The 15,194-nt window shown below is 48.8% G+C and overlaps 1 protein-coding gene across 2 annotated transcripts in view; it reads right to left on the reverse strand.

Moving 5' to 3' along the window:
* Window positions 1-261: 261 nt before the first annotated feature.
* LOC120986007 (uncharacterized protein HI_0077-like) overlaps window positions 262-15,194 on the reverse strand; it is a 57,902-nt gene continuing 42,969 nt past the window's right edge. For both annotated transcript variants that reach the window (XM_040414277.1, XM_040414276.1), the window contains exons 7-12: window positions 5,792-5,959; window positions 5,641-5,710; window positions 5,194-5,272; window positions 4,848-5,001; window positions 3,258-3,362; window positions 262-619 (exon numbers count right to left, since the gene is read on the reverse strand). In XM_040414277.1, the coding sequence (XP_040270211.1) occupies window positions 590-619; window positions 3,258-3,362; window positions 4,848-5,001; window positions 5,194-5,272; window positions 5,641-5,710; window positions 5,792-5,959 (606 nt within the window). In that variant the 3' untranslated portion in view covers window positions 262-589. The remainder of the gene's footprint in view (window positions 620-3,257; window positions 3,363-4,847; window positions 5,002-5,193; window positions 5,273-5,640; window positions 5,711-5,791; window positions 5,960-15,194) is intronic.

Here is a 15,194-nt window from a genome sequence, read left to right on the forward strand (position 1 = left end):
ATGTGATTGGTTGACTAGATAATTGCATTAATGAGAAATAGAACAGGTGTTCCTAATAATTCTTTAGGTGAGTGTATATATTATACACACACATTTATGGAAAAAATAAATAATTACTTATACAATAGATCATTTTTTGATGACACATTTGCTTAAATAATCCAGCCTATACCATTATAGTAGGATTCCTTGTACTTTAACAATTCACATTTACAGAACCGTAAAAAGCTGCTTTATTTTATTTTTGTTGTAATAAGTTTCTTTTAAAAGAATTCAACGGCATCCCTCATATTTTATGCTGCTCCAGTGATATTCGATTTTAGCACCGCGTTAAACAGTAGTTTAACACAACCCTATATGAAGCATCATTGGGAGCCATATAATAGAACACAAACTGACTATTTTGGCATAAAACATAATATAAGAGAAGAAAGTAAATTTTAATTCTCCGCTACACATTGCCCAGCAATGAGTCCTCGTGTATGGAAATGGAGTGCCAGCCGCTGTGATGGAGCAGCAGGAGGAGACTGTGTGCTTTAAAATAAGCACAGATATCCAGGATTAGGTATGGCGGCTATGAGGAATTCTTTCAGGATGGTTTTACCAAGGGGAGATACCACTGTAAGAAAATAAATACCAGTTAATAGGTGTATGCAGAGTATCTAACCACAAATAATAAAAGCCGCCACCATCACTGTTGCTGTTGCTAAACCTACTGTTTCCTTACAGAGTAAGGACTTTTTCACACGAGCGGACTCCGTGCGGGTAATCCGCTGCGTGAAAGAGAGCCAAGTCCCATTCTGGACAGCAGAGACACGGAGCATTAACATGATTGATAATTCTCCATGCCTCCCTGTGACCTTTTTGCTACAAAATCACGGTGACAACTTTATCTCACTGGGATTTTGTAGTAAAAAGGTCACAGAGAGGCACGGAGCATTATCAATCATGTTAATGCTCCGTGTCTCTGCTGTCCAGAATGGGGCTTGGCTCTCTTTCACACAGCGGATTATCCGCACGTGTGAAAGAGCCCTAAGGGTCCTTTTACATGAGGAATGGATCAGAGACAAACATTTGCACAAATGCCCCATGTAAAAATGCTGCTGATGACCTTGTTTGTGGGCAGGGCACCAGCCTGTGTAAACAGGGATGTGCTGCTGAAAGCATTGAGTCTGTATGGGGATGAACAATCACAGAAGTAATCATTCATCAACAAATGGGATGATTTCTGCATACCATATGCACTATTTGGACAAAGACGTGGAAACGATCCCTCCCCCACCAGTAACAGCCGCAAACAGCAACTCTGGTGGAGATACCATGACTGGGTATTAGCATATGGTCTCCACTGAAGAGCAAATGTGGAGGCACCAGAAGAAAACTATTGTAAGAGTGGCTATTAGGGACTACTTTTTTCCAAATACCTTACATTAGTTATAATGGTTCGTTTTGTCTGGGGAGCAATCATTAGGAGAAATAAAATGTCCGCCATCCTATTAGTGCACACAAAACCTGTCCTAATCACACAGGAGGACAAGTTACTTCACAACATTGAGGTAAAGAGCTGCCTCATCCTCCCCTCTGCTCGTCAGGGATAATGATCCTGAATACAGTTTAACATGGTCATCAGCTGAATCTCTAGGAATGGGGTTCATGAGCAGATGTGGCTAATAAGCAGCAGCACTTATATGCAGTCTCCATTACCACAGCCCCACATCACCAGTCTGTCCTGTCCATCCTCTCTGCAGTTCATGTCTCCTTATGAACTCCATTCCTACAGAGATTCAGATGATCTGTATTCAGGATCATAATCCCTCACAAGTAGAGCAGAGAGGAGGATGAGGCAGCTCTTTAGCTGAGTGTTGTGAAGTAACTTGTCCCCCTCTGTGATTAGTACAGGTTTTGTGTGCACTAATAGGATGGCAGATATTTTATTTTCCCTGATGATCGCTCCCTAAATAAAACTAGCCATTAGAATGAATGAAAGCTTTTGGGGAATATATATAAAATGAAGTCATATTTAAGTATTTTCAGTAATTTTATTTTATGACTTCCTGGAGAACCCCTTTAACACCAGACACACATGAGCGAGTTCAATGTGAGGAACTCGCAGCGTGTGTCACTGATAACACCTCCCCCGTGTACAGCTATCAGTGACTGATAGCTATCTATGTATATACACTTAGGGCTATACACGTATGTGTTCCGTTCCGTGCATTGGGCACCGCAATTTGCGGTCCCCAATGCACGGAGATGTTCGTGCAGGCTCCAGGACGGATCCAGACCAATACAACTTGAACGGGTCCGCATCCTTCCGTTCCGCAAAAAGATAGAGCAAGTTCTAGCTTTTTGCAGAATGAAAGTACGGAAAGGAACCCCATGGAAGCACTCCGTAGTGCTTCTGTAGCATTCTATTCCGTGCTTCCGTTTCGCATCTCTGGATTTGTGGAGTGAATGGGTCCGCATCCGTGATGCATATGCGGTCCGCAATACGGCAACGGAACACATACGTTCGTGTGAACAAGCCGTTCAGTTTCCGTATTGTGGACCGCATAGGCGGATCCGCAATACATGGACACCGTTCAGTGTACATTCCGCATCACGGACGCGGACCCATTCACTTCATGGGGTTCCGTTCCGTACTTTCATTCTGCAAAAAGATAGAGCAAGTTCTATCTTTTTGCGGAATGGAAGGATGCGGACCCATTCAAATTGAATGGGTCTGGATCCGTCCCGGAGCCTGCACGAACGTTCTCCGTGCATTGGGGACCGCAAATTGCGGTGCCCAATGCACAGAACAAGCCCTTACACAGAATGCTATCCATCACTGATGACACCTCCCTGTGTACAGCTATCAGTGACTGACAGCTATCTATGTCTACATATACAGAGAATATGAATATTGAATATGTTGATATATATATATATATATATATATATACACACACACACATACACTGTATATACATATACACAAAAAACACGGATCCTGGTTGTATCCATGTCACCATTTCTTTCAAACTCCTGCAAAATGTTTTATCCAAGAACAGGACATGTTCTATCTTTTTTCGCAGGGCCACGGTATGGACATGCGGTTGCGGACAGCAAATGGTGGCCCCTATTGAAATAAATGGGTCCACATCCAATCCGCAAAAAATGCAGAACTGATGTGGACCGAAAATATGGTTCTGTGCATGAGGCCTAAAATTTAGGAGTACAAGGCAGACAGAAAGCTACATCAGGAAAGTTCACATTACCTCTTCAGACATCCCTGCCGATTGCCTGCCCTCCGTATTAAATGGAGGTTTTAGGTATCCTCTGAAATACAGTGGTACTAGCTCGTGGAAGGTTGTTAAGCAGTCCTAATGGAAGAAAGATAATCAATGCATTCAAATATTCTCTACACAGTCATTACAAAATGCACATTTTTAATGTTTCTTAGTAATGCCTTAGAGCAAATTGACTCATTTTCCTTTAACTGTGTACTTTTGGTAAGTAATAGCTCATGCACGTGGCAGCGCCACAAGAATAGGCCTCATACTGTGGCACACATTCAATGGGGTAGATTTAATAATCAAAATGCAGCAGAATTTCAGCTCAAATCGAGTCAGAATTTTGCTCACATAGCATGTGCCACATTTACTTATTGGACAATATTTTGGACACTTCCTTTATCACGTCTGACAAAGAGCATGGCTTCACAGAAATGAGTCATGGCAGAAGGCACACAAACATTTTGGCACAAAATTCTGGTGCAAAGTAAGGCAATAGATGGTATAAATTGATAGTTGATACGTGTGCCAGATTTAGTGTGGGTTTACATCTGTGTTCTGGATTCCGTTATGGCTTTCCGTTATAACGGAAAATAACGGAATCCATGAGACGGACGTCAAAAACCAGGACAGATCCGTTCTGCTGCCCATAAACTTGTATTAGGACGGAAGTCAAAACGGAAGCCTTTATAAGGCATTCTGTTTTGATCCGTCCTAATAGAAGTCTATGGGCAGCAGAACGGATCCATCCTGGTTTCCGTTATGCAGATCGGACAGAAAAGTCCTGTAGACAGGACTTTGTTTTCGGTCTTGCATAACGGGAACCAGACGGATCCGTTATGATTCCCATAGACTTCTATTAGGACAGATCAAAACGGAATGCCTCTTAAAGGCTTCCGTTTTGACGTGCGTCTCATGGATTCCGTTATTTTCCGTTATAACGGAAAGCCATAACGGAATCCAGAACGCAGATGTGAACCCACCCTTACTCTCCAGTATCAGCCACCTTGATTTTTAGAGTGTCTATTGTACATTTACACAGCTGGATGCTAGAAAGGATTAGTAAATCTGCCCCAATGTTTTCTCTTAGAAGCAATACTTCTAGGAAACAATACTTCCGCATACCATGACGTGATGAAGCATTCATACATTTGTAAACACCATCCACATCGAATTTCTGTAAATTGTTGCAGATTTTTAGTGCGGAAGGGATCCAACTGCTGAGACCCACAGTGATCTTAGTGCTGTCCCCCTTCCCATCAGGGCGGTGGTCTTGAACATGTAGTAACTCTCCCATACAGTAAAAAGTGAAAAATACTGATCCGTTTAGAATGCTCAATTGGTTGTTCTTGAATTTACCCTTGGTCTTGCAGCCTACCTCTGGGGATTGTGAGGGTTCCTGCAGTTGGACCCCTACCAATTAGCCATTAAAAAAAGTTTTAAAGCGCTAAGCACATATTGTCAACCATTGGCGGTATACAAAAGGACCCCACAAGCAACCAAATATCCAGGCATTTCATCTCCAGCAGGCACACCATAGGAGAACAGGCCATCCATTAGATCTGAGCCTCTTACCCGCTGCTCCTTGTCACATATGTACGTGAACCACTTCAGGCCTGCCGCCACATGGGTGATCTCGTCTGTATAAATGACTTCTAAAACCTGAGCTGAACTGTCATCTCCCTGTGCCAAAAATCTTTGCAGCGTCTGGGGGTGGACATCTAGACCTCTTTCAAAGATAAAGAACTACAGGGTTAATATAGGTTAGTGTACAGCACACTCAGTGACATCTCATGTGGCCTGTGCATCCCACAGACTGCACTAGTAAATGGAGGCAAAGCTAACAATCGTGGTGGAGCACCTGCTATAGGCGATTCCCGCTCTCTGGTGTTAGGATGGCTTCACATTTGCAGCTTATTACCTGGCTTCATGGACCATATGTACAATAGCCAACCGTCCAAGTAAGTCATGTGCTGTATCTGAAGCAGACTGCCACAAGCCTGCAAAGATATCCATGGTCATAGGAGTCTGTGCACAAAATACTGATAAGGCTCCATTCACACGTCCGCAAATGGGTCCGCATCCGTTCCGCAATTTTGCGGAACAGGTGCGGACCCATTCATTCTCTATGGGGACGGAATGGATGCGGACAGCACACAGTGTGCTGTCCGCATCCGCATTTGCGGAGCGCGGCCCCGATTTTCCGGTCCGCAGCTCCGCAAAAGATAGAACATGTCCTATTCTTGTCCGCAGCTTGCGGACAAGAATAGGCATTTCTATAGTGGTGCCGGGCGGGTGTGTTGAGGATCCGCAACACACCACGGACGTGTGAATGGAGCCTTACTGATCCACTGCTGCATGTTCTCACCATTGTGCACAGGTAGCTCTCCAAAATGACTGCCCAGGTCCGCAAGCCGCTTCTCCAGCAAGCAGTAATGCTAAGGAAGACAAGTCATCGTAAGATATTTGCATCACATGACAAAAGATTTCCAGCATTATGTATTACAAGAGTTACAAACCTTTGCTTCATCACCAGCAACTTTCACAAAATCTGAGAAGAATTCTTTTGGAAGCCTCTCACCGGTCTGCAGTTCAAAGGTAGCAAAGCGGGTAATGATGTCCCAGGACAAGTCTATTGCCCATTGCTCGATGTTTGCCAGGGAATGCAGCAATGCTACTCTACTGGCCTAGGAGCCAAACATACAGAACGATTGTTAGAAAAATGCCAGATTAGACTAAATTATGTGACTACTCTTCATTCTTTAGGGATCTTAAAACTCCCCCACATGCTGTCTTAGATAGGGAAGGGATTTGTCCTGATAATACAGAAAATTCCTTTAATATGGCACCCCATAATGCATCCTTCAGAGCGATTATCTGGCACAAACTGTCCTGATGCTGAATTAATCCGTTAGGGCTCGTTCACACGAACGTGTGCTGCCCGTTTCCGTATTGTGGATCCGCAATACACGGGCACCGTTCCGTGGCCATTCCGCATAACGGATGTGAACCCGTTCATTTCAATGGGTCCGCAAATCCGGAGATGCGGAACAGAAGAACGGAACACTATGGAGTGCTTTCTGGGGTTCCATTCCGTGCTTCCGCACTGCAAAAAGATAGAACTTGCTCTATCTTTTTGCGGAACAGAGGGAACGGAGAGATCGCGGACCCATTCAAATCCCCATGCACCTGCCCCACGGACAGTGCCCGTGCTTTCCGGACCGCAATTTGCGGTCCACAGCACGGGCACGGGCTTCACACGGTCGTGTGAATGAGCCCTTAACCGCCTAACGCAGGATCGCGTTCCGGAGGCGGCTCACTCAGGCAGAGTCACGCATCTACGCGTCATCTCGCGAGATTTCCTGTGAACGCGCGCACACAGGCGCGCGCGTTCACAGGAACTGCAGGTAAGCGAGTGGATCTACAGCCTGCCAGCGGCGATCGTTCGCTGGCAGGCTGTAGATGCGATTTTTTTTAACCCCTAACAGGTATATTAGACACTGTTTTGATAACAGCGTCTAATATACCTGCTACCTGGTCCTCTGGTGGTCCCTTTTGCTTGGATCGACCACCAGAGGACACAGTCAGCTCTGTAATAAGTAGCACCAAGCACCACACTACACTACACCCCCCCCTGTCACTTATTAACCCCTGATCACCCCATATAGACTCCCTGATCATCCCCCTGTCATTGATCACCCCCCTGTAAGGCTCCATTCAGACGTCCGTATGTGTTTTACGGATCCACGGATCGGATCCGCAAAACACATACGGACGTCTGAATGGAGCCTTACAGGGGGGTGATCAATGACAGGGGGGTGATCACCCCATATAGACTCCCTGATCACCCCCCTGTCATTGATCACCCCCCTGTAAGGCTCCACTCAGACGTCCGTATGTGTTTTACCGATCCACGGATCGGATCCGCAAAACACATACAGACGTCTGAATGGAGCCTTACAGGGGGGGTGATCACCCCATATAGACTCCCTGATCACCCCCCTGTGATTGATCACCCCCCTGTAAGGCTCCATTCAGACCAGGAATGGCCACGGAACGATGCCCGTGTATTTGCGGATCCGATCCATGGATCCATGGATCCGCAAAACACATACGGACCTCTGAATGGAGCCTTACAGGGGGGTGATCAATGACAGGGGGGTGATCAATGACAGTGGCGTGATCAGGGAGTCCATATGGGGTGATCACCCCCCCCGTCATTAATCACCCCCTTGTAAGGCTCCATTCAGAAGTCCGTATGCGTTTTGCGGATCCGCAAAACACGGACACCGCGGATCCGCAAAACACATACGGACGTCTGAATGGAGCCTTACAGGGGGGTGATCAATGACAGGGTGGTGATCACCCCATATAGACTCCCTGATCACCCCCCTGTCATTGATCACCCTCCTGTAAGGCTCCATTCAGACATTTTTTTGTCACAAGTTAGCGGAAATTGATTTTTTTTTTTTTCTTACAAAGTTTTATATTCCACTAACTTGTGACAAAAAATAAAATCTCACATGAACTCACCATACCCCTCACAGAATCCAAATGCGTAAATTTTTTTAGACATTTATATTCCAGACTTCTTCTCACGCTTTAGGGCCCCTAAAATGCCAGGGCAGTATAAATACCCCACATGTGACCCCATTTCGGAAAGAAGACACCCCAAGGTATTCGCTGAGGGGCATATTGAGTCCATGAAAGATTGAACTTTTTGTCCCAAGTTAGCGGAAAGGGAGACTTCGTGAGAAAAAAAAATAAAAATCAATTTCAGCTAACTTGTGCCAAAAAAATTAAATCTTTTATGAACTCGCCATGCCCCTCATTGAATACCTTGGGGTGTCTTCTTTCCAAAATGGGGTCACATGTGGGGTATTTATACTGCCCTAGCATTTTAGGGGCCCTAAAGCGCGAGAAGAAGTCTGGGATCCAAATGTCTAAAAATGCCCTCCTAAAAGGAATTTGGGCCCCTTTGTGCATCTAGGCTGCAAAAAAAGTGTCACACATGTGGTATCGCCGTACTCAGGAGAAGTTGGGCAATGTGTTTTGCGGTGTCATTTTACATATACCCATGCTGGGTGAGATAAATATCTCGGTCAAATGCCAACTTTGTATAAAAAAAATGGGAAAAGTTGTCTTTTAGAGAGATATTTCTCTCACCCAGCATGGGTATATGTAAAAAGACACCCCAAAACACATTGCCCTACTTCTCCTGAGTATGGTGATACCACATGTGTGACACTTTTTTGCAGCCTAGGTGGGCAAAGGGGCCAATGCCAGGGCAGTATAACTACCCCACAAGTGACCCCATTTTGGAAAGAAGACACCCCAAGGTATTTCGTAATGGGCATAGTGAGTTCATGGAAGTTTTTATTTTTTGTCACAAGTTAGTGGAATATGAGACTTTGTAAGAAAAAAAAAAAATCATAATTTTCCGCTAACTTGTGACAAAAAATAAAAAGTTCTATGAACTCACTATGCCCATCAGCGAATACCTTAGGGTGTCTACTTTCCGAAATGGGGTCATTTGTGGGGTGTTTTTACTGTCTGGGCTTTGTAGAACCTCAGGAAACATGACAGGTGCTCAGAAAGTCAGAGCTGCTTCAAAAAGCGGAAATTCACATTTTTGTACCATAGTTTGTAAACGCTATAACTTTTACCCAAACCATTTTTTTTTTACCCAAACATTTTTTTTTTATCGAAGACATGTAGAACAATAAATTTAGAGAAAAATTTATATAGAAATGTCGTTTAAAAAAAAAAATAATTACATCTGAAAGTGAAAAATTTCATTTTTTTGCAAAAATTTCGGTAAATTTCGATTAATAACAAAAAAAAGTAAAAATGTCAGCAGCAATGAAATACCACCAAATGAAAGCTCTATTAGTGAGAAGAAAAGGAGGTAAAATTCATTTGGGTGGTAAGTTGCATGACCGAGCAATAAACCGTGAAAGAAGTGTAGTGCAGAATTGTAAAAAGTGGTCTGGTCATTAAGGGTGTTTAAGCTAGGGGGGCTGAGGTGGTTAAAGGGGTGTTCCAGAGTGTATCCTTAAGGCCTCATGCACACGACCGTTGTGTGCATCCGCGTCCGTTCCGTCATTTTTCACAGTTTAGCGAAGGTCCCATTCATTTCTATGGAGCTGTGAAAAAAAACTGATAGTCCTCCTTTTTTTCTCCTCGTCCGTGATCCGTCAAAAAAAAGGAGATTTTTTGTGAAACTCACCTGTAAAATCTTTTTCTCGTCTTTTCCATTGGGGGACACAGACCATGGGTATAGCTTAAGCCACCACTAGGAGGAGACACTATGCAAATAAGAAAAAACAGCTCCTCCTCCACTGGCTATACCCGCATGCTCCAACAGGAGGACCTCAGTGCGTGCAAAAGCAGTAGGAGAAGGAGACAAAAACCAAATATTAATAAAGAAAACAGAACCGAGGAATACCGCCATCAGGCCGTAAACCATAAGGTCCCAATAGAATAGAAACAACCCCTCCTGTAACAGACAAGAATGGGTGGGAGCTGTGTCCCCCAATGGAAAAGACGAGAAAAAGATTTTACAGGTGAGTTTCACAATAAATCTCCTTTTCTCGCCCATTCCATTGGGGGACACAGACCATGGGACGCCCTAGAGCAGTCCATGGGGTGGGAAGACCAACACCTCTAGAGGGAAACGTCTAATGGTTAAACAGGAACCACAGCCTGCAATACCTTGCGCCCTATGGCAGCATCAGCCGACGCCAGAGAGTGCGGCTGGTAGAACTTGGTAAAGGTATGTAAGGACGACCAGGTGGCCGCCTTACAAAGTTGTGATGTAGAGGCTCGATTGCGCCTAGCCCAGGAGGCCCCCACTGTCCTGGTGGAGTGCGCGGTAACCCCCGCTAGGGGAAACCCTACCCCGGGACCGATAGGCCATGGTAATAGTCGACCGAATCCACCGAGCCACAGTGACCTTGGAGGCCGCCAGACCCTCACGAGGCCCCTCGGGAACCACAAAAAGGGAGTCCAGGCGGCGAAATGGGGCAGTAACCGACAGGTACACCGGCAAAGCAGGGACAACATCCATAGAATGGAGAGCACGCTCCTTGGGGTTCGCTGGAGCGGGGCAAAAAAAAGAAGGGACTGGGGGCAGTACCACCCTATCCTTATGGAAGACCAAAAAGGGTCCCAGCTCCGATACCCTCCAGAAGGAGGTGATGACCACCTTCCAGGTGAGAAGACTCAGGGAAATGTCCCTCAGGGGCTCAAAGGAGCCGCCTGTAGAGAAGACGGGACCAGGTTCAGATCCCAGGGGGGGAGGATAGAGGGACAAAGGGAAGGATCGAATGCACCACCACCAGTAGGAAGGTCCTCACCGGACCGAGCAGAGACAGAGACCACTGAAAGAAAATGGCCAGAGCAGAGACCTGACCCTTCAGAGAGCTCAGGGACATTCCCATCTCAAGACCTGACTGGAGAGAAGAGAGGATCACCTGAACGGAGAAAGGAAGTGAAAAAACACCTAACTTCTGGCATAAAGGCAAGAAAGGCCTTCCAGGTACGATAGTATATCCGGGAGGAAGCTGGTCTCCTGGCTCTTATCATGGACTTCAAGACAGAGTCTGAGAAGCTCCTCTACTTCAAGATGGAGGTCACAACAGCCACGCCGTTAAACGAAGCGGCTGTAAAATCCGGTGGAAGAGCGGTCCTTGAGACAGCCGGTCCTCCCTGAGAGGAAGAGGCCAGGGAATGTCTGCCAGCATCCGAGTGCCTTCCGAGAACCAGGCGCGGCGAGGCCAATCGGGGGCGATGATTATGGTCGGGATCCCTTCCGCCGTGACCCTGCGAAGAACCTTTGGGAGTGAGGCAGTGGTGGGAAGACATAGAGGAGCGCAAAGTCTCACCACGGGGACACCAGAGCGTCCACCCCGTATGCCTCAGGATCCCGAGCTCGGGCCAGGAACGTGGGAACCTCGTTGTTGAGCCTGGACGCCATCAGGTCCACGTCCAGGCGCCCCCAACGGCGACAGACGTCCTCGAATACGTCCTGATGCAGAGACCACTCTCCCGGATCCACCTTGTTGCGGCTGAGAAAGTCTGCCGTACAGTTTTCGACCCCTGGGATGTACACTGCAGACCATATTAGAACATGAGCTTCTGCTCACTGGAGGATTCTTTTCACCTCTTGCATCACCTGTCCGGCTGCGGGTTCCGCCCTGAAGATTGATGTAGGCCACAGCTGTGGCATTGTCCGACTGGACCCTTATCAGGAGACCCGCTAGGAAGGGGGTCCAATGAGACAGAGAGAGAAAAATTACTCTGAGCTCCAGTATGTTGATCGGAAGGCGGGCTTCCACTTCTGACCCACGCTCTGAACCGTCCGAGCCCAGAAAAAGCCACCCCAACCCCGGAGACTAGCATCGGAGATTGGGAGGAAGGATCTCCCTGAAGCCAGATTCTGAGGGGACAGCCACCACGGGAGTCCCATGCGAACCCGAGGCGGTAGGCGGATCTGAGAGTCCAGACCCCTCGATGTCCTGTCTTAGAAGGACAGGATCGCCTGTCGCAGAGGCCGAGTGTGAAACTGGGCAAAGGGAACAGCCTCGAAGGAAGCCACCATAAGCCCCAGAACCTGCATGCACTCCCTGATGGAGATACACGGAGAATGCAGAAGGCGAGACACCGACTCCCGTATCCGAGAGAACTTGTAATCCGGAAGGAATACCCGGGCTGCAGTGGTGTCCAGAATCATCCCCAGGAAGGTCACCCTCTGGGCAGGTTGGAGAGAGGACTTCGGGAAGCTGATCAGCCAGCCGAACTGCTGCAGGCCTTTATCAGTATGTCGTCCAGGTAGGGCACCAGAGATAATGACGGCCGCCAATAACGAAGCGCAGGAATCTGTGGTGAGATTCTGCGATAGGAACATGCAGATAGGCGTCCCGGGTGTCCACTGACGCGAGGAACTACCCTGGAAGAAGAGAAGCAATAACGGAGCGGAGGGATTCCATCCGGAACCTCTGCATCCGACGGGACTTGTTAAAGAGCTTCAGGCCTAGGACCAGACGTACAGATCCCTCCTTCTTTGGCACCACAAAGAGATTTGAGTAGAACCCTGTACCCTGTTCCTCCAGAGGAACTGGGGGAACTACTCCCCGGACCAGAAGCGAAGAGACCACTTGTAAAAGGGCCGAGGCTCGGGCCGGACACCCGGAACCCGAGAAGGGAAGAAACGTTCCGGAGGTCTGGAAGCGAATTCTCTCTTGCAACCAGAAGTTACAATTTTCAGGGTCCAAGCGTCTCGAACGTGAGCTCTCCAGACCTGCTGAAAGGAGAGCAGATGGCCCCCCCACCGCAGGTGGTGGGGGCGCCCCTTCAGGCGGAGAACTGCTTGGGAGCCGCGGGGCAGGCAGAACTCCCCTGAGTCCCGAGAGCCACCGGAGGAGGGGGCTGTCTCGAACGGACTGGTTTCTAGAGCCAAAGGGGCGAGCTCTGAAGGCGCGCTTGGATCTAGATTGGGGCAGGTGTGGGCTCTTGCCCCCCGTAGCGTCAGAGATAACTTCTTCCGGCGTAGCACCGAAGGGCCTGGAGCCCGCAAAGGAGAGGTTAGTGAGGGAGCGCTTGGAGGAAGCGTCGGCGTCCCAGACCTTCAACCAGACCTCCCTGCGCTGCGTGACCGAGAGGGCCGAAATCCGCGCAAAGAGAGTGCTAAAGTCCAATGAGGCCTCACAGAGAAATATTGTCGCTTGGGACATCTGGAGGGCAAAGCTCAGGGTGTCCGCAGAGGTATCCTGCTCTGCGAGATCCTGATGATGGCGCTGCAACCACACCGAAAGCGCCCTGGCTACCCAGGCCGAGGCGAACGCGGGCCGCAGACCAGTGCCTGCCAGAGTGAAGATGGCTTTGGAAAGAGAGTCCAAACGCCTATCAACGGAGTCCTGTACTGAGAACCCGTCCAGGACTGGTATTGCCGAATTCTTAGCCAATCTGGCCACCGGCGGGTCGACCATAGGAGGAGAAGACCACTGCTGCGCATTATCTGCCGGGAAAGGATACAGAGTATCCACGTGCCTTGTGGCAGAAAGAACGGTGATTAGGGCGCTCCCAAGCCTTAGAAAGGACCTTGGCGACTCCCATGAATGGGGAATGTCACTGCCTCTGGTGCGTCACCCCTTCTGGAGTGGAAAAGGGGGAATTCCTGGCTACTAGAAGAAGGAGGTTCCCCCTGTATGTCAAAGGTGTCACGGACCGCCGTGACCAAGTCTGCCCCCATGGTGGAGAGCTTAGGCGAGGGTTCCGGTTCCGTGTCAGTCCCCGCGAAGGGGAGAGGCTGAACACGCCTCCAGGCGAGGGGGAGAAGCAGAGTCATCCGAGGAGGGATGCTGCTGCGCACGCTGCCTCATAACGGTCGAGCTTCCTCTGTGGGGGGGCCCCGAGAGGTGGAGCGGTGCTAACCACAGGCATCACAGGCGGTGGATCCGAGGCCGCCATGCGTTCCATAAAAGGTCATGGCCGCGCGCGAGACTTGGAACAAGTCCGCGGCCGCCCTAGCTATGGCAGAGGCCCAGGAGGGCTCCGCGGGCTCCGAAGGGGCGGAGGAGGGACTGGGCTGGTTTGATGGAGGGGGGGAGGAGGAGGAGGATGATCCTGTCCTGAGGCAGGACAAGAGTCACAGGAGCCTGTAAACGATAGTGGCAAGCAGCATACCTTACAAGATCCCAGTGGGACCTGAGGTGTCGCTTTAGATTTTTGGGGCGCCCCCGGCCTGGCATGACGGCGGCAATCCCGGAGTCAGGGTCTCCTACAGTTTTGCGGAACACTATCTGTCCTACTGTGACCTGTGAGGAGCTGGAGTAGCAGCCAAGCGTGTAGAAGCGCTGAGGCAAAGTGGAAGAGCCTCAGTCGCGTCACAGACCGCGCCAAAAATTCGTGGTAAAAAAAATTGCGTGCGCGCGGGAAACATTAAGAAAGGCAGACCCCGGCTCCGAAAATGGCGCCCGCCGTCAGGATGCAGGGGGGAAATATTTTAGAGGCTGAAAGGAAGCCTGGACATGGGGCAACAGCATTACAACAGAGCTACCAGCTTGCCTTGTATAACGAGTCCGCCGAACAAAACGGGAAAAGGGCACAGCAGCATGGCGCTGTGAATAGCCACTGCCCCAAGAAGGAATCCCTCCTCCCTCTCAGCCAGCAGGCCCTCTCAGATCCACAGGTAAGCCCTGAAGAACCGTGTCACAGTGTGAGCACGGGGGGAGGGGGAGCTGCAGGAGAGCCGATGTTACTTATCTGAGTCCTGCAGTCTTCACCCTCTGTTCCGGGCCAGCATGGGGCACCTCTTCAGTCATCTGGCACAAGGGGTGGCAGTGCACTGGATAGAGGGCAGGACTAGGTGACCCCGGATCTGGTAGGCCACCGGAGCTGCAGGTCGAGCCCGGTTCCACTTATCTTCTGGGGGGGAAAGGTACCCGGGGACAGCCATTCGACCCAGACGCTCGCTCCGCTGAGGTACCAGGGACGCACCATGCGACCCTGCGTCCTCTGTTTAGAAAAAAAATAAATACAGGGACAACCCTGCATGAGCAGGAGTGTCACCTCCTTATCCGACACTAAGCTAAAACTGAGGTCCTCCTGTTGGAGCATGGGGGTATAGCCAGTGGAGGAGGAGCTGTTTTTTCTTATTTGCATAGTGTCTCCTCCTAGTGGTGGCGCTATACCCATGGTCTGTGTCCCCCAATAGAATGGGCGAGAAATATAACCTGTCCTATGCTTGTCAGTGGAAAACAGAGGACGGACCCATTCAAGTCAATGGGTCCATCAAAAAAAACGGATGCACAACTGGTATGTCATCCATGTCCGTTTTTTTCTACAAGACCATGGTGCAATAAAATTACACTTTTCATTAACCTTCCTTTTTTTCTTCCCCTGTCAGACAAAAAAAAAAGG

This window comes from Bufo bufo, chromosome 1 (assembly GCF_905171765.1).
Source record: "Bufo bufo chromosome 1, aBufBuf1.1, whole genome shotgun sequence".
Taxonomy (NCBI): Eukaryota; Metazoa; Chordata; class Amphibia; order Anura; family Bufonidae; genus Bufo; species Bufo bufo.